This window comes from Hippoglossus stenolepis, chromosome 17, assembly GCF_022539355.2.
Source record: "Hippoglossus stenolepis isolate QCI-W04-F060 chromosome 17, HSTE1.2, whole genome shotgun sequence".
NCBI lineage: Eukaryota > Metazoa > Chordata > Actinopteri > Pleuronectiformes > Pleuronectidae > Hippoglossus > Hippoglossus stenolepis.
The window spans coordinates 12,704,813-12,723,610 of record NC_061499.1 but is presented as its reverse complement, the minus strand read 5'-3'; the positions used below and the strand labels follow the sequence as shown (position 1 = coordinate 12,723,610).

Here is an 18,798-nt window from a genome sequence, read left to right as displayed (position 1 = left end):
TGCCCTCATTTCACCTTGAGCCCAACTTCCTCTGGTATAATGAAATTACAGTTTTTACAAATTCTGCACATCCCAGTTCCCTCAACACACTAATCCTCAGTGCTGGACAAAATGACAATACAAGCTAATTTCTGCGTGAATGCCATGTCCCCAAATGTGACTATTATCCGTGTGCATGCATCACTGCAATTCAAGCCTTGATCCAAACCACAGAAATTTATTTGGATGCAAAAGCTGTATTAGGCAAGAAAAAAAAGCAACAGGGGAGGATGCATATTTACAAGAAACAATGCACGTTAGTAATCATACATTGGCATGGACAGTGTAAACAGAAATTGACTGTACATTCAAATTAGATGTACCGTTTAAGGACGAGCTAAAAAGGGGGGAAGTTAAATCAGGATATGGCTGTGCTTCCTCAAAAGGAAGATGTTTAAATCAATGATGATCTGTAAATCATCCGCCAAACTAGAACCAAAATACAGTGACACACCTCCACTGGTGTCGTCAAAACATGAAAGCACTTAAGTCACTGAGGAGTGTGTTTTGGAACATTGGACATGCTTTATTTCAGAACTTTTCACAATTTATTTAAACATCTCACATATACAAAATAGGTACAATAGACTTTGTGGTGTCATTTTTTTGAGAGAGAGAGGCCGACTAAAAACCTGTCAGAATTAGATGAACTATGTGCTGTCAGTATGAACACTGGGTGTGGGATTTGAAGAGTTAAAAAAGCCTGAACAAAAAAACCAAAACAAAAAAAAAAAAAACTTCTTGACAAAACAAAAAGAGAGGAACAAAACAAACTAAAAGAAAAAAAACAGACATTAGTTTTAGGAACATTCCACCTGCTTAAAGTGAGGGAGTATCAGGAGATGAATGCAAGACTCCTCAAAAGTCAATACAAAGTAATACAGTAAAGAGTGGTTCGCTCCACAGCTGCATGTTAGCACCATAGATCACTGCTTCAAGTAACTGAGCACCTTCCGATACGGGACAAAGCTTGAAGCATTAACATCTCGGTTGTGGACCCAAGGTTTGTCAATAGTATTTTCTTTACGTACAGGCATGAGGTAGTTTAAACCTTTTTTCATGGAAATTGTGGTTTTAAACCTCCTCCTTGGAAGATATACAAAGACCACAAAGTGATGCATACTTTCAGCGTTTTTATTACACTTCTTTTATTTTTTACAAAAGGATGACATGATGTCCCACAACAAGGTGTTTTCCCGCGTCCCTTTGGGGTTGCTGTATTAATTTGCATTGCACAAACGTTCCTTTCAGTCCATTCAGTCCTCTCCGATAGTTGCCCATCTTAAGCAAGTGGATGTGCAGAGAGAAATCAGCATTCGGTATAAAAAAACAACATAGAAAGAAGGGCAGAGATTTTGTTTTTTCGTTCTTTCTCTCTTTTCGGTGTTAATTTAACATGAGTCTATTTATTTGAAACAGACGGGGCCAATGTCCAAACCAAACTCCTGATCAGCTCCACCAATGTCCAAAGGTGCAATGTCGAGGATGGGCAGGCGAGATGGTTTATTTGTTCTGTACTCAATCACTGTCTTGCTCCACTCACCAGTGTGTGTCTGCAGAGGGAGAGAAAGAAAGAGGGAGGTTCAGAATAGTGTAATGTGGCAAAAGCATAGAAATCGTCGACAGAATAAATGATCTCTCATGAGGAACAATGAATCCGAAGCATTGGCGCTAAGAAAGAAATGAGCTACTCACAGTGCAACCGTCCTCCAGCACGGAGAAGGTGAAGCGACTGTTGCCCTCGGCCCTCAGCTCCACATCGTTGGAGCCCTGGAGCACCACAGCCTTCTTCATGTTACCGCTCTCACCGTCCATGTACGCAACGCTGTTCTTGCAGTGGTAGGTGACGTTCTGGCTTGCATGGTTGGACAGCAGGCGCATGAAGGCCAGTTGGGTGGCCATGCTCTGTGTGCTGAGGGTCTCATCGTTGTAGGTGAACTGCCGGGAGGAAAGAACAAAAGTCAGTACAGTTGATATACAACAAATATTCCATCATTGGTTATTTTCTGCTCTTGCGTGCTTGCGTGCTGCTAAAGCCCTAATCTGTAGATACTCACCTCAGAACCACCGTTGATGGTCTCTCCGAACCAGACGTGCTTCTTGCTCTCGGTGCTTCTGAACCAGTTCTTGCGGGCGATGCTCTCGGGGTGGGCGTAGATGCAAGTCTCGCGGGTGGCAAAGTCACAGAAGACCTTGATGGCGTCGTTGCTGCATCCCTGGTTGGGGTCGATCCAGTAGAAGCCTGAAGAGTAGCGAGAGCACAGAGTTTAATTCATTGCATAACATTATTTCAGTCTCAGTTGTCCAGTCTGAGGGTTTAACAAGATGAAATATGGGCAGCATGGGCTCCCACCCAAAGAAATCGAAATATTTAAGTATATTGACCCCACTGTGCACTTACCGCTGCTCCACTCAGGGTGGCTGAGCTTGATGTCACGGCAGGTGCGGGCAGGGTTCTTCCTGGATCCCTCAGGGGTGAGCAGGTTATCGATCTGAGTGTTGAGGGACTTGATGGTGGCATCAACTTCGTAGTCCTTGGCTCTCAGAGCGGGCTGATCAGCTCTGTACTCATCATATCCGGAGACATCATATCCACCACCAGATGGGCCGGCAGGTCCGGGCAGACCAGGAGATCCAGCAGGACCCTGAGATAGACAAGAGAGTGAATTCATATGCAGATCGAACCTTAGATTCAATCGTTTGCAGACAATGCTTTGGTGTATGTTGGAGCTAAATCTTCCAGTTTATAAAAAAAAATGACAGTTTATAAAATGAAATGTTTAAGCAGACGAAGGCAATGTTTGCGCGCTTACAGCGGGTCCAACGTATCCAGGGGGTCCACGGGCACCAGGGGAGCCAATAGTTCCATGGCCACCAGCTCTTCCATCCTTACCAGCGGGTCCGTGAGGTCCAGAGGGTCCCTGAAGAGATCATTCAAACATTTTTATTTTTGGGGAAATAATACTTAATGTTCACTATAATTTACAGCATGTCCTGCATTTGGTGCTTTTGAATTCATGGGAAGAACAAAATACAACAAAGAAAATGCAGAAATTGAACACTGGTCTATTAAGTTTACAAATGGTACCAGGTACACGAGATCTGAATGTGGTTTAGCATATTACAGTGGTTATATAGCTTCTTTAAGAGTTGGATTGGGGATATGGTAGCGCAAGAAAACTGCTGGTGTAGGTGTGAGTAATTAGGAATCCACTCACTCTGTTTCCAGAAGCCCCAGAAGCTCCAGAAGCTCCAGTGTCACCAGAGGGTCCCTGAGTAGAGACAAAGCATCATTGAATGACACATTAGTAACATCTGGTGGTTTAACTATTGACGTTAACGCATTTTGTGTGCATCATGATGGCGTGCAATCACTCACAGATGGTCCGGGCATTCCCTGGAGACCAGGATGTCCACGCAGTCCCTTCATGCCTCTCTCTCCCTTTTCTCCACCGACTCCCTTCTCACCACGGGTTCCAGAAGGTCCCTATAAAACACACACAGAAATACAAATATAAATGCAGGCACCAAAACCATCAGCTCATTTAAAAATAACACAATTCTCGTACACACATATTAGGTGCTATAGATGTGGATGGACATTGTAACATTGGTTTCATTTTAAATAGCCAAAGCTATTCTATGTGTTATTTTACGACTCCCCATTTATACTGTACTTACAGCAGCACCTCTGGCTCCAGCGGCCCCTGCGGGTCCATTGGCACCTCCTGGGCCCTAGGGACAAGAAAAGACAAGAATAAAAAGATGAGTGAAGTAAGAAAATGATTATAGATAAGTAATGTGTACTCTGATTATGTTGTGATTTCTAAAAGGCAACTTTAGTGAAGGAAATCATTTGTCTTGCAGTCACTAAGTTTTGCTGCTGTTGTTACTTACAGACTCTCCACGGTTTCCAGGTCTGCCAACAGCTCCAGAGGGTCCAGCAGGTCCGGGGGAACCAGCAAGTCCCATGGAACCAGCAGATCCAGGCTCACCACGGTCTCCCTAAGCATGGTGGGAAACAACATATGTAAGTCAGATTATACTATAAGTGTGTGTGTATTCTATATACAAACATGCTTAATGATGTTTGAAAAGCATTACCTTGAATCCAGCAGTACCAGGACGGCCAGGAGGTCCATCGTTACCAGGGTTACCCTATGAACGGTAAGGAATATTATAGTTTACATTATGGTTTCTGTTTAGTCCATGGAATGGATGGCAAAAGAGCTATTTTTGCACATCTACCAAGTTAATTTCAACCAAGAAATCATACACCAGTTAAGGCCCTGCTCTAAGTATATTTAAATACTAGTTCCAAACTTGAGGACAGGTCAGTATTATAGGTCTTTGTTAAATTACCTCACGTCCAGCCTCTCCCTGAGGTCCGGTCATACCAGGCATACCAATGTTTCCAGAGGGACCACGGGATCCAGGGGGACCAGCAGGTCCAACTCTACCGGCCTCTCCCTGTGATAGGATGCAGAGAAGAGGGTCAGATATAAACAAAGGCTTCACAATGTATCTGATGCATTCAATCTGATGCATTCAAATCAATTTTTGGGAGGTAAAACAACATACCAGACCACCAGCTCCACCAGGTGTACCACGATCTCCTCTAGCACCAGACAGACCAAGGAATCCTTGAAGACCAAGAGGACCACCAGTTCCAGGTGCACCGGGGGCACCCTAAACACAAACAGGATACATATAAATGCACTGAAGATGGAGATCTATAGGTATATAGGTATAAAATAAATACATAGGCTCTTGTGCTTCATAGTCTAATAATAAAGAAAAGGATTGATCAGTAACTTACAGGGGGACCAGACTCTCCAGAAGGTCCCTTCTCTCCAATTACACCAGGTGGTCCAACCATACCCTGCTCTCCAGAAGAACCAGCGGGACCAACATCACCACGGAGACCACGAGGGCCATCCTTACCAGCGGAACCAGCGGGGCCAGGAGGTCCAACAATGCCCTGAAGAGGAAGAGAGTGGGTTGAAGTCAAAATGTGTAAGTGAGTGTGAGTTGCAGTGCGGTGTGAGAGTACAATGTGTAATGATGGCTGTGGCTCTGATTCGTTACATGGGAAGAAGCCAGTGATAGCATTTGTGATTGTGTTTGTTTAATAATAATATTAATAAATATAAAATCAATACTCACAGCGGGACCAGAAACACCAACTCTGCCAGAAGCACCAGGGAATCCAGTCAGACCCTGACATCAGAAGCACACACAAACGAAGGTTACATAACTGTCACTGTGTGTGTGTGTGTGTGTGTGTGTGTGTGTGTGTGTGTGTGTGTGTGTGTGTGTGTGTGTGTGTGTGTGTGTGTGACACCAGAGATAATGTAAGGGTATGTTAAGGCCATAACATTTTTTTAAATATGTCACATTTCACCACTATAAAAGAGCTAATGAGGCCTGTGAAGCTGATGGGTGTGTTTATGTTTGCCTCAACCATTTATGGATGGAATTATAATATTTTTTTTATTCCATACTCACAGGAGGACCGTTGTCTCCACGACCACCAGTGGGTCCAGCAGGGCCATTGGGACCCTAGTAACACAAAAGAAGAAATCAGGAAAAAATTCACATCCGAGTGACTCAAATCTTATCATAACTTATCATTTTAAATCCTAAATATAAAAATACCAATACAAGTGTGGTAAATCAGATCTATTCCATCCAGGTGCAAGTTTCCTGTATATACTGTATGGCCAGTGTGAATGGCACTCACAGCAGGTCCGGACTGTCCAGCGGGTCCAGATGGGCCAGAGGGTCCAAGTTCTCCCTTGATTCCTCCAGGTCCACGCTCTCCTCTTGCTCCAGGCTGACCATCGGAACCCTGTGGGGAGGGGTAGGAACAGGACTGTGTCAATATCTGGTCAATCGTGTGTGTGTGTATGTATTGGTGTGTTGATATCCTGCTGCTCAAACAGGACTTCCACATGCTTCCTTGTATTGTAAGGTGACTGGCTGCAAGCTTACAGGGGGTCCGGCGAATCCGGGAGATCCAGCAGGGCCAACCTCTCCACGCTCACCCTGTGGAGAACAGGCAGTCGGTCAGAAACACTGTTTATATTGTACATTAAAAGTTGTGAATGTCTGTAGCTGTAGCTAATATTTGTTATAATCAATGAAGTGCTACTTACAGAGGCTCCACGAGCGCCAGCAGGGCCAGCAGGTCCGAAGGAGCCACTCTCACCCTGCAGGAGACAAGACCCAATGTTTCATTAGTTCAGCATTGTCCCATTAAACCCCTCCATTGATGAATCTACTAATCCGTCCAAACAGTATATATGTAAAATATTCACTTGTGAATATCAGAATTGTATAAAATAATATATATATTTTGTAGTATATACTGTATACATAGTAGTAGGCCAAACATAAATCAAGAGAAAAATTAAAATTTATTTTGCCATGTCTAGTAAATATATTGTCATTGTTATTGCGTGTGTGTCTGGTGTGTCTATAATCAGGTAGTAAAAAGGCAGGAAACCTTAATGTAAAATCATCTTTACAACTAACTGCATACAATTGCAAAGAAAACATTTGAAATGCATTACATTGTATATTGTTTCAAAATTGCTCTCTGCGTATGTAATTTAGCTAGTACAACTGCCTTGCCAAATTAAACTGTAGGTGAGCTACTGGTGTAATACTATAAAATATCCATCAGGTGGCAGTGTTGAGGTTCTACCTTCAGACACTGCTAAATTTGGGGGTAACTGCTATTATTACAACCGGGGGAGTGGTGGGTCTGAAAGTAAGGTGAGGGTTTAGTCAACCCTTAAATTACAACAGAGATTTGATGTCAACAAGTTGTGTTAACGTCTTCCTTTTGTAGGTCACTGGTGCGGGAGTCAGCCATCTTGAACAACGCTGGTGGCAGCCATTTTTAAGTAACACAAAAGCCACATGATATTTATATGCATTTAAAGTGTGAATCCTCATCATATACATTTTTGTGTTATGTGTTGGCTATATCTTTTGTGGTAAATAATAACCACGCGTCACCTACTTACCTTGTCACCGTTTGCTCCAGTGGGTCCAGGAGGTCCAGCAGGTCCGGGCATTCCCTAGAAGGAGAGGAGAGGGCACTGAGACCAGGGCTCTGGTTGCTACTCTCAAAACACTGGAATGAATGGCTATACATTTTTATATCATTTTACAGAGTTTAGATTTTTAACTTACACGGGCACCATCTCTGCCAGCATTACCCTCAGGGCCTCTGTGTCCACCCTCTCCCTATATAGGAAGAGGAAGAGAATAGAGGGTGGAGGATGGAGAATGATGGAGAATTAACATAATCTCATTAACAAATGACTTCTTTTGAGGGTTAAACTACTTCTGAATTGGTGCATTTCTGGAACTTACCTTCTCTCCCTTGCCTCCAGGTCCACCAGCAATTCCACGCTCACCAGGCATGCCACCAGGTCCCTGGTGTCCAGGACCACCAGCAGCTCCAGCAGCACCGGGCTCTCCCTGGAAACATTCAAGAAAAGCTATGGTTCATTTCTATGTAAAACACTGACACTTCTATGAGCATCAAAGCACCAACGTATACTTTATGTACAGCATTTGTTCAGCACTGATCTGATGTCAGTAAACTTTTGCTACCATTTCTGTACTCAACACTTGCATCTTACAGTGTCCACAGCTGGACCCAGCTATGTCACACAATCTTACCTTGCCACCATCGGGTCCAGGGGCTCCAGCAGGTCCACGGGCTCCAATTCCTCCCTGAGCTCCAGAAGCTCCGGCAGCACCGGGGTTACCACGCTCTCCCTGGAGGAACACACAGATGCAGTCAATATAAAGCCTTCAGCTATTAGAAGATGATATATACTTTATTACATAAGACTATTGGAAAATATTGCGTCTTGATAAGGTTGGTGCAAATACACCCAGTTACTCAGTTTGGAGACAGATGACTGAGTGGAATCTAAGGAAGACCTCACCTTGCCACCAGCAGGTCCACCAAGTCCCTGGTCTCCTGGGATACCCTACAGAGACATCAATGGTTGTTGAGAGACGTACTCATAACTCTTCAGTATTTGCAGATTGACTGCTCATCATGGTTGAACTCGGTGTGTGTTTATGTGTGTTACTTACTCTGTCTCCGGGCTTGCCACCCTCTCCGCCGGGTCCAGCGGGTCCAGGCAGTCCCTGAAAATATCAAGCAACAACTTTAGCACCAAAAATAAGAAGTGAGGAGGGCAGATTTTCTAGTGCTGATAAATCCTCCTCTGAAAATCAGAACAGTGGCAAAAGGGGCAGTAGAACAATGTGCTGTGTCTGCTCCGCTCTAAATTTCAGATTTTAATCAAGACAGATGAAGGATCCAAACCTGGAAGCCAGGAGCTCCAGAAGGTCCCTGCTCTCCCTTCTCACCAGAGCCGCCCTATAGGGAAACAGAGAAATGACCAATGTTACAAATGGCACACTGGTGGTTATAGCAGCAAAACCATATCATATATGTTAGATTTAATTGTACAAATATAGGAAAACTACCACCAATTGCTGTGTAAAGAATACTTACAGCAGGTCCCATTGCGCCAGTTCCTCCATTGTTGCCATCAGATCCAGGGGTTCCCTGAGAAACAAAGATGGGAACATGACGGTTATAAGGATGAGTAATTACATCTATATATATATATATACATAATAATAATATACATTTTCTATCTGATTATATTATGTGTGTTTTTGTCACTTACTCTCATTCCAGTGGGGCCAGTGGCTCCTTTGTCACCAGGCTTGCCACCCTCACCCTGAGAGGGGTAAAATTCTGGTTAAGGACAGGTTGTGATAAAGAAAACGAAATGATGATATTATAAATCTTTGGCTTTTGTTGGTCTTGGCTTCATTTATACATACAGAAGCTCCTTTGGGTCCGGGGAAGCCGATGTTTCCGGGCTGGCCTCTAGGTCCAGTTGGGCCGGGAGGTCCGGAGCGACCATCTTGTCCAGCGGGACCCTGGAGGAGGAAACAGGAAGCGCCACAGGAAGTAATGTTAATGTTGTTGTTTTTTTTGCAAATATGCTGATAAACATAACAGGATAAGAGCAAAGGAAATGTGTGTTTTTATGTGTAAGATTCAGGTTTTCTTACGGCAAGTCCCTCCTTTCCTGGGGGTCCGGAGCTTCCAGGGCTTCCTGGGAGACCCTGTTGAAGACAAACATTTATAAATCAATAAGATGTATGAATTGTAATTAATATGTAGTGTCCGAGCAGATGCCTCAGGCTAACAACCTTATACTAAAATCTTAGGTTTAATTGCCCTCAGGACACGTTGTTATTTGCACTTTATTTATTCTCATATATTCTTATCCCTTATCTAGCTCCCTTGTATCTTGTATCTTCTGTGTATGTTTTTTTTTTGCACAAGCTGTATAAATTTCCCCCAGTGAGATCAGTACAGTTGTTTGAATTTGAATTTGAAGGCAAATCACATCCGCACCACTGTTCCAAGCTGTGCTATCGCCGATCCTTGTCCCTGTTCAAAATGAATGAATTTAGCTAGAGACTCACTCTGAGACCAGCTGAGCCGGGCTCACCAGCACGACCAGCATCTCCAGGGGGTCCACGGGGTCCACCAGAGCCAGTGGAACCACGGGCACCAGGCATACCCTACGATAAAGAGACAAAGGGGTTGAAGAGAGTTGCACCACATGACTGAATACATACAATTTTGAGTTATTTAATTTCATGTCGTGGTGATATGATTTTTGAACTTACAATGGGGCCAGTTCTTCCCTCAGAACCAGGCATACCACGGCTACCAGCAGCACCCTATCGGAGACACACACACCATTAACAGGAAGTTCCATTATGATGGCTCTGGATGTTGATCTGTATGGATACAACACCACCCTTCAGAAAAGGTGGCACTGGTACTCACTCTAGCTCCACGGACGCCAGTGGGGCCGGTGGCACCAAGCTCACCAGTGGGTCCTCTCTTGCCCTCCTCACCATTAGGTCCGGGGGATCCCTGAGCTCCAGAGTTACCCTGAAGGAGGCAACAGAGAAGATGAAGGTATTGTGCACACGGACATCTTCATATTCAGTTTTGTGAAATTTGAATTTCACAAACATGGAACAGGAAACTTACAGGCTCTCCTTTGGGGCCACCATCTCCCTTCACACCCTGAGTACCAGGATCTCCCTAAAACAGATACAAACAGATGCCATAAATAAAAAAGAACATTCACCAGCGAACAATGTGGAACAATGTGTGCCCATGTTGACTCACAGCCAGGCCTCTTGGTCCAGCAGAACCCTGAGGGCCCTGGGGTCCAGGTCCTCCTCTTGGTCCAGGGAAGCCAGGAGCTCCAGAAACACCAGGGGTGCCCTAATCGACAGCCACAGAGACAGAGAGGTGAGCATCACTTTGCAGCTTAATTTAAACATCACATTTATTTGATCTGAAATATATATCACCTACATTATGACATACTTTTAATAACAGAGACTATATAAAATGAATTTTAATTGAAAAGTATAGAGCTATCATATAGCTTTAAGTGATATCACCTCATTATTCATGTGTTGTGTGTGCATCATGGTAGAGGCCTGATTGTTATAATATCTGTGTGACCCTCAATGACCTTATGACCTATGCACTTCAATTCAAACTTGAATACTTACAGCAGCTCCCTTGGCTCCATTCAGGCCATTAGCACCAGGGTTACCCTAAGGTGAGAGAACACAAAGTTAGGGAATCTTATTTGATCAAAACAAAAAAGACAAGCTAGCTGGTTCCAGACCAGGTTTGCAGTGACGGTGAAGTGCCTGGGAAGTAAAAATCTTTTGATTACTTACAGCGGGACCAAGGGGGCCACCAGCACCATTGGAACCGGGCTCTCCTCTAGATCCCTGAGCTCCAGATGGGCCATTAGCTCCAGCAGCTCCAACTTCTCCCTGTCAAAGTTGAGGCACATTCATAGTCATACACTGCGTCATTAATATCTGATGGATAATGATGACTGTGTTGTTGTGAAAGCCACAGTTTTGTGTGTATGTAGTTGTGTGGGTCTTATTTCTTAAATATGAGTGTTTACAATGTATGGGCTTTGTTTGCTGTTTCATATGTGATTGATTCCCCTGGGGATACTGTGATGGAAGATGTGATAGTGACAGTGCATCAAATATATTAACAGTAACAGTAACAATGTGTGTCTGAAACATGGTTCTACTCCATGTTGATAAGATTAGTCTCTTTTTGTGACCCTAAACATGAATGTCAGTGTTGTGAAAGGACAGGAAGTAACACCCACCTTGGGCCCGGGGCCACCGGGGAAACCTGGGGGACCAGCAGCACCAAGGGGACCCTGAGTAGAGCAGACACGTATGTTATACAGGTTTTATACAGGTTAAGGTTCACGTTAAGGTCAAAGAATAAATGGTGTTTGCCTCACATGGGTGCAATTATCAAGATTAAGAGGCATAACTAGCCCCTCATCTAGTCCTGGTCGTATCACATATAACATATTATACCTTATACATAAAGAGAGCAATCATGAAGTATATTTGGATGAGTTTCTTTTGTTTAATATTCATAAGGAGCATTCATTTTACTATCACAGAGGGGATTAATGTGGCAGTACTCACAGAAGGTCCAGAAGGTCCAACATTGCCATCAGCACCACGAGCACCAGCGACGCCAGCAGGGCCAGCACGACCTCTCTCACCAGCCATACCACGAGATCCCTGTAGGGAGGATACACCAAAACACACAAGTGATGAGAAAAATGTCTTATCTGCAGTAATATTGTATACAACTATACATTTTGGGAAAAGCTATTAATTTGTGTAGGTTTATATACTTAATTTCAATTAGTGGATATTGGTTTGAAGTAATTGTGGGGCTTTTGATAGGAATCTAACTAAGATGGTCTGATTTTATCAAGGTTTTGCTCATAAATGGTGAATCATGAATTAGAACTTACAGCCAGTCCAGGGCTTCCAGAAGCTCCGTGGGCACCAGACTCACCCTATGGGAGAAACAGGAGAAGGTGGGTTAGGGTCTCTGGTAATTATTAACACTGAAATATGGCTTGAGTGAAATTGTAATACTTCTAAATGCATGTATTTTTGTAGAAACTACAGCATATTACTCTGCAATCAACATTACTACAGGACTAAGGAAAACTGAGTTTCTTCATGAAGCACAGATCTCAGCAGGTAAATGAGGAAGGTGGCCTTCTCACCTTGGCACCGGAGGTACCAGCCTCTCCCTTGCGTCCGTCCAGACCAGTGTAACCCTGAAATGCAGAAAGACAGAGATGTTCGAAGATGCTTACAGAGGTTTGGTCTAGCAGCTATCAGATAAAGGACAGCAGAATAAAAATGGTGGTGATTGTTCGATCTGTCGAATAATAATTCACATAATAGAGGAGATACCCAAAGCCTCATATGAGAAGTCACCAAAGATTATCAATCCTCAATTATTTTAAAGGCGATTCACATCTGGAAGACACCAGGAAATGACTCCTCAGATGCCAGCTCACTCCAGAGTCGTTCTCATTTTACATGAGGAGTTCTCGTGCAAAAATCTTCACGCAAAGCCATAATCTCTCCCAGTGGTACACATGAGGCTGCACAACAATTCAGTCCAATTTTGACGCAGCACCGGTGCATAAGTTCCTCCTGTTTTTTCTGCTCTTTAGCGGATTTCTATTAGCCAATGGGTGAGCAGGAGCCAGCAGGTAAAGTTCAGGTCGAGTGCAGGAGAAGAGCAGCACTCACTCTGTGTCCCTTCATTCCTGGAAGTCCAGGGGTTCCGGGGAATCCACGAGCACCCTGCAATTCAAAGCAAAGACAATATCACTCAGACATATTCCACATTTACACTGCTGTTTGTGTCTGTTTGTGTCTGTTTGTGGTCTGAGTGTTTGAGTCCATGTTTTGGAGAGTCTCCCACCTGAACGCCGGCGGTACCTCTGTCTCCGGGCTTGCCAGGTCTGCCATTGTTACCCTGTCAGTGAAAAAAAAGAAAGAAGAAGATAAAACAACAGCTCAAAATAATCCAACGAAACTAAATCCAAAAGTAGCCCTTGTGAAGTGCTTGTGGAAAATGAAATGTGTACGTACGTCATCTCCACCTTTGCCAGGGGGTCCAGGGGGGCCACGAGGACCAAGAGCGCCCTGGGAAAGAAAAAAAAACAAAAGACGATTAAGATCTCAACCGTCTGATAAGGAAAGTGACATCAAATCTTTCCACTCTTATTTATACTCAAGAAATGTGATAATTTTGGAGGATGATCTTACACTCTGACCGGGCTCTCCGGGCTCGCCAGCATGTCCTGTGTGTCCCTGAGGTCCCTGTTGAATGAGAGGAGGCGCAGCAATTAGTAAACAGCAGAACTAATTTCTTTTGAGGTTATCAGAGTGATCAACCGTCTGTTATCAGATTGTTGTTGTAGGGTCAATTTGCACTTACTGGGGATCCAGGAGGTCCGGGAGGGCCTCTAGGGCCAGACATTCCCTGAAAAGGAGAAATAAGTTCATGATCAGGGAAGCATTGATGAGGCAGGACTGGAGTAAATATTCAAAATAGTTGCATTGATAGATGTAACAATACGGCTGAATTGAAATGTGGTAAAGTTTTGTCTGAGTGTGGGAGAAGGTCCCTCACCATGGGTCCAGGACCGGCATCGGGACCTTTTGCACCTTCGTACTGAGCAGCAAAGTTCTGATGAAAAGCAAAAATAACAACACAGATTAATACGTTGACTAAAACATATGCACATCAACATTAACCTCTATTAATATAGAATATCAGGACTATTAGACAAGCAGCACACAATTCAAATAAATCCTGATATGGTCAGTTCCTCCTACTTGTTTTGGACTAAAAGTGATTCACAATAAACTACAATCCTCAAACATTTTTAAATGTAACCAGTAACACAAGTAACCTTTTTATGTATAATCCATGTGTTGTGAGGTCGTATGGGTTAAGGACACCATGTCAAAGGTCATGGGGTTACACCATGAGGCAGTGAAGTCAGCAGAGGTCAATAAAAATAATCTGTCATGTATTTTACAGGAAATATGAACGTGTTACTAGCCGAGTGCTGTCATGACCTGCAATCCTCACTTTAACTAATGTGGGTCAGATTCATACATCACACAGAAACATGCTTCCTATTCTGCCCGATCGGCATCATAACAAATACCTGACTATCAGCATTATCAAAGTTTTTGGACCGGAATCTAGGCAGTTTATATATAAGTATAAACAGTGGACTTACGCCTCCGAGTCCAGGGGGCCCAGGGGGGCCAGCGGGGCCGGGGATTCCAGGTGTACCATCTCTGCCATCTGGGCCCTTAGGACCCTGTAAAACACAGATGATACCGTGAGTAAACAGTGTTACGGAATGAACAGCTCCTGATGGCTGACCATGCTGATGCAATATGAATTCTGCAGGAGCTGAAATATATTTAATAAAATAAACATATCATAGAAATATAAATTATAGGCATTAAATAGATAAAGCGAACAAACTACTCTAAGAAATTGTGTCAATATAAATCATGATGAACATAAACTGAATTTCAGAAACAATGTAGAAAAGTTCTGCTGTTAATATAAAATAAATCTGGTAAATGCTATAATGAACATAATCTATCATACTGCGTATAATATATCTATAATCATCACTAGCATTAATGCTATCAGTTATGTAAACAAAAGGGTGTGGCCTATGGTGGCTTGAGGTTCAAATGACGTCAACAAACAGATGCTTCATAAATATACTGAATAAAATAATTCAATGACGTATTTAGAATTGTTTGTTTGAAGAAAGAGCTGCAGAGTTTGAGAGTTTCAGTTGAGCTTACCCTGTCACCTCGAGGCCCTTTGTCTCCTCTGGGACCCTGCAGCAGAGAAATCACTCCGTCAGACCAACACACAGAGCAGATGGCTCAGCTTATTGCTTTAACACCACGTCAACTCCAAACTATTCCTCAAAGCAAAGCAAAGCAGGCCAGTGTCTAATAAAGTAAACATCACTAGAAGCAAATCAGAAACCAGAACTTGTGTCTAAATGATCTGGTTTATCATCAAAATGTGTTTGTAAACAAACGTGATCTCACAGAGAGAGGACCAGCAAGTTAAAACACATTTCAGTGATTAGCAGTCGTAAAGATTTTTTTCCACTCTTCCATAAACAGAATAAAAGATGTAAAGATGTAAAATGTGTTTATCTTTTATTCTTTTCGGGGTTTCTCTGGTCATATAACATTAGCTCATTTTTTGCATATTTATGAACGAGTGGCCATTGTAACATAATTGCGACGCATCCAATATGATATAACAATATATAAAACGTGCTCTAGCTAATACAGGAATTTAAATTAAAGTACAGCAGAGCAAGGTGCATGTGACGTCAATGATCAACTCGTGCACAGAGATGCTTTAATGTCCCCAAAGCAGTAAGAGCAGGTTAGTCTATGGAATAATAAAAGTTCTGATATGATACTAGTGCCACACAGTGTGTACTGCACCTTTAAATCATTTAAAGCTACTGGAGCTGTTTCATTTTAGGCAATCTCAATTATGAGCAGAGTCATTTCAACCCACTGTCACCAGGCCTCAGTCCTACACTCACTAATCATCCAATCATTATAAAGCTTTTGTAACTTATTTGAGATCAGCTTTCACTCCTTAAGTCAAATCCAAATCCAAGAGCAGAGGGAAACTCTAAACTGACCCAAAGTCAGCTGTTGGGAGCCCACCTCCCTTTGCCCCCTCTCTGCTGTCCTCAGAAAGGATCCTTTGTGCCAGGCCCCATGGGTGCCTCAGCACGGCGGTTTTAGCTTTCACTGACACAAACTTTAGCCAATTGGACCCTCACCTATTCATGGACAGGAAGGGGGGAAAACTACAAGAAATAACTTTGGTTCAGGGATAGGACTGAAATGCTCTGCTGTCGTTGAGATTGCCCCAAATGGTCGAGAGGTCTCTCTTTTCATGGCACATTTTCCCTGCGTTCGGAAGGCACAAGGCAAAGCGACAAGGTAAAGCTGTCTTTGAGATGTGTTGCATGTGTGTGTACTAACCATCGCTGTGGCGTTGGGGAGATGAGGAGGAGGAGGAGGAAGGAGAGGATGAAGACGAGGGTTAGGGAGAGAAGAGGGAATAATCCGTTAGAACACAACAAGCATTTTTTGAGCAAAACAGTCACCTGAAAAAGAAGCAATGTCATTTCTAACCATCTGTAAACTTGTTCAATGTGTTAACATCTCGCCACAGTGGAGGGCATTGGTTGTTCCTCATGTTGCATGATGAAAAAAGTCAATCAAAGTGTGGGTATCATTATGCAGAAACAAGACTGGGGTGTTTCCATGTAGAAAACCCCATGTACAACGAAAACTGGAATTCAGAGAAAATGCATTAGGTAATAGAAAGCTGGGTTTTGTTTGAAGTTGTGGTTTTTCGAGGGCCTCAACCATCATCTGTGGCACAGAAACTCTGTAAAGATTATCATATCTACACTAATCACCAGTATCTCGCATTGCTAAACGTGCCTTCAACAATCATCCTACCCACAGCCTGTCTGCTGTATAATGCGTTTTTAGCCCATGTGTACATGTGTACCTGAGGGCCATCTCTGCACAGTGTGTGTGAATCACATTAAACTGTCTAACTCTGCAAAGTGAGGCTCAGCGTTCAATAGCATTCCAAATATTAAGGCCCCAGCTGCCAACAGGCCTGAACAGGTAGTGAATACCCTTGGGACAGGAATAGTTGGCGAACGTCTGCAAACAAGATAAGGACGACTGCCTTTGTGACGGGCGCTGTTTAACATCTGCTACTGATGCTGTGTCACCTCCGGTATAATGAAATTAAAGCTGCAGAGAAAGGTGAAAGGGTTTTGACCAATCAGAAGGAGTTATTGTTATTCAGACTTGATAAATTGTTTTAATTTTGATCATCTGAAGACTGAAGGATCATTCGTTGCTCATGGTTGTATCCCACGTCTACACTTTGTTGCAGGTGGAGATCTCTGCCCCCTGACTCTGGATCAGCTGCTGATGGCTCAGTTTGGCACAGCCAGGACCTCCCTATGACCTCTAACATGCCGTGTCCCCTTGGGACCACAGGGGGGCGCAGTAAGACTTTCAAAGTGATGTAAGGCTATTTATTTTCCCTATTGAGAAAAGCTTTGACTTCAAAGCACAAACTTATAAGCTTATCTTTAAATGTTTCTGTGATTTAGATTATTGCTGAAGCATAAAATCATTAACTGTAAAAAAAAAAGTTAAGATACTATTTAATTTAGAATTATAAAACAATATACATTTTGAATTATGTTCTAATCTATAATCTTTTCTATTTAAACTTTGATAAAACAGATTTATCTTTTCAAGGAGGGGAAAAAAGAATTTAGTGATGCCAAGTAGATGTTTGCACCTATGGCCGCAAGGGGGAGACATTGCAGTTTCCTATGATAAAGCTTCATTCCCTGGACGTCTGGATGGAACAATGTGTACAACGCCCCACAAAGTTTTTCATCCTGTGTCTAAAAGAAAATCCACATTTAGCCTATTTTCAAAACTCCACATGCACTAAACAGCTTTGAAAAGACTCTAGATCGACTACTCTCTCAAAGCAGCGCAACTTCTCCTTTCGGGAAAACTAATCAAATGACAATAATTGTATCCTTGGAACAGAAAAAGGAAAGAAAAGTGAAGGATCCTTCTCTCAATCCGTAGAGTTTAATGCAGCAGTGCTCTGAGCGGCTCTCCACGTTGACCTTGGTGTAAGTCCCAAAACAAAAGCCAAGCGCAAGATCCTCAAGCAGTGGGGACCCGAAGAAAAATTATCCATCACAGAAAAAAAAGAGCAGATATTCAAACTTACATTGACATGATCCTAGGTATGAAGTTACTGCAAGCAGCAACAGAATCCGGGTATCCACAAAGCTGAGCATGTCTAAAAGGACATGCAGACTCCTTGTGCTGCTGTGCCCCTGTTTTTAAACCACCTTCAAGCAGGCATACAGTTGTGATGACACGAGTAACTCCAAGCTTTGCAGAAACCTGCTGCCGTGATGCTAGAATAATAATGTTCTATCAGGCCTATATATACGGCAGGAGGGTCCCTGGTCTGCGTGTCAAAAGTCAGCCCACCGGCCAATGGGAGAGGAGAAACCCAATCTGACTCCCATCCCTCCGCAGCGCGCAGTCAGTCATGTGGTCCCGCATCTTCCAGCCTCCTCTCCACCAGGGAGCGTTTGGCAAAGGCTTGGCGATGATGACGAGTGCAACGTTTTAATTAGATCCATTCTTTTTGAGGACGTGGACAGCGTCGAGGTTTAAAAGAGAAGAAGGTCTACGTTTTTCCCCCTTTTTTGACGGGCTGCAGCGAGTCCGGAGCGTCAGTGCTGAGGTTCAGGCGCCCGGTGCGCACTTTGGGTTCGTGCGTAAAAAGGTGCCCGTTTCGGTGCGAGTCGACGGGCATCGGTTGGCACCAGGAGGGACTGGGTCATTAATTCTGCGTTGGATTTTGTAGGATTGATGATGATGAAGAGACAATTTAGGATTATCTAGTGAATCTGTGTTGCTCTATTGGGGTTTTATTGGAATGGAGCTAAAGTGTGTGGTTTTTACGCACGGATTTATTTGAAAAAAATATGATACTTCAACCTTATTTCGAGGCATTTTAGTGACAAATGTGCTGTTTTGTGTAATATGTGGTGACAATATCACTCTTACTGCCAAGAAGATTTAGTTTCATAT

The 18,798-nt window shown here is 43.2% G+C and overlaps 1 protein-coding gene across 1 annotated transcript; it reads right to left on the bottom strand.

Moving 5' to 3' along the window:
* Positions 1 to 540: 540 nt before the first annotated feature.
* On the bottom strand, positions 541 to 18,124 carry col1a2 (collagen, type I, alpha 2). The gene is made up of 50 exons (XM_035182020.2): positions 17,921 to 18,124; positions 16,117 to 16,121; positions 14,896 to 14,931; positions 14,307 to 14,390; positions 13,688 to 13,744; positions 13,493 to 13,537; positions 13,321 to 13,374; positions 13,144 to 13,197; positions 12,974 to 13,027; positions 12,799 to 12,852; positions 12,261 to 12,314; positions 12,000 to 12,044; positions 11,662 to 11,760; positions 11,328 to 11,381; positions 10,873 to 10,971; positions 10,699 to 10,743; positions 10,304 to 10,402; positions 10,163 to 10,216; positions 9,953 to 10,060; positions 9,790 to 9,843; positions 9,583 to 9,681; positions 9,163 to 9,216; positions 8,929 to 9,027; positions 8,769 to 8,822; positions 8,591 to 8,644; positions 8,399 to 8,452; positions 8,164 to 8,217; positions 8,010 to 8,054; positions 7,738 to 7,836; positions 7,426 to 7,533; positions 7,243 to 7,296; positions 7,074 to 7,127; positions 6,198 to 6,251; positions 6,034 to 6,087; positions 5,783 to 5,890; positions 5,548 to 5,601; positions 5,206 to 5,259; positions 4,859 to 5,020; positions 4,621 to 4,728; positions 4,402 to 4,509; positions 4,144 to 4,197; positions 3,937 to 4,044; positions 3,721 to 3,774; positions 3,419 to 3,526; positions 3,258 to 3,311; positions 2,853 to 2,960; positions 2,441 to 2,684; positions 2,097 to 2,281; positions 1,735 to 1,977; positions 541 to 1,592 (listed from the first exon to the last, which is right to left on the bottom strand). Exons 1-50 carry the CDS (start codon positions 17,988 to 17,990, stop codon positions 1,446 to 1,448), a joined length of 4,059 nt encoding a protein of 1,352 aa, XP_035037911.2. The 5' UTR covers positions 17,991 to 18,124; the 3' UTR covers positions 541 to 1,445.
* Between the last annotated feature and the right edge of the window lie 674 nt (positions 18,125 to 18,798).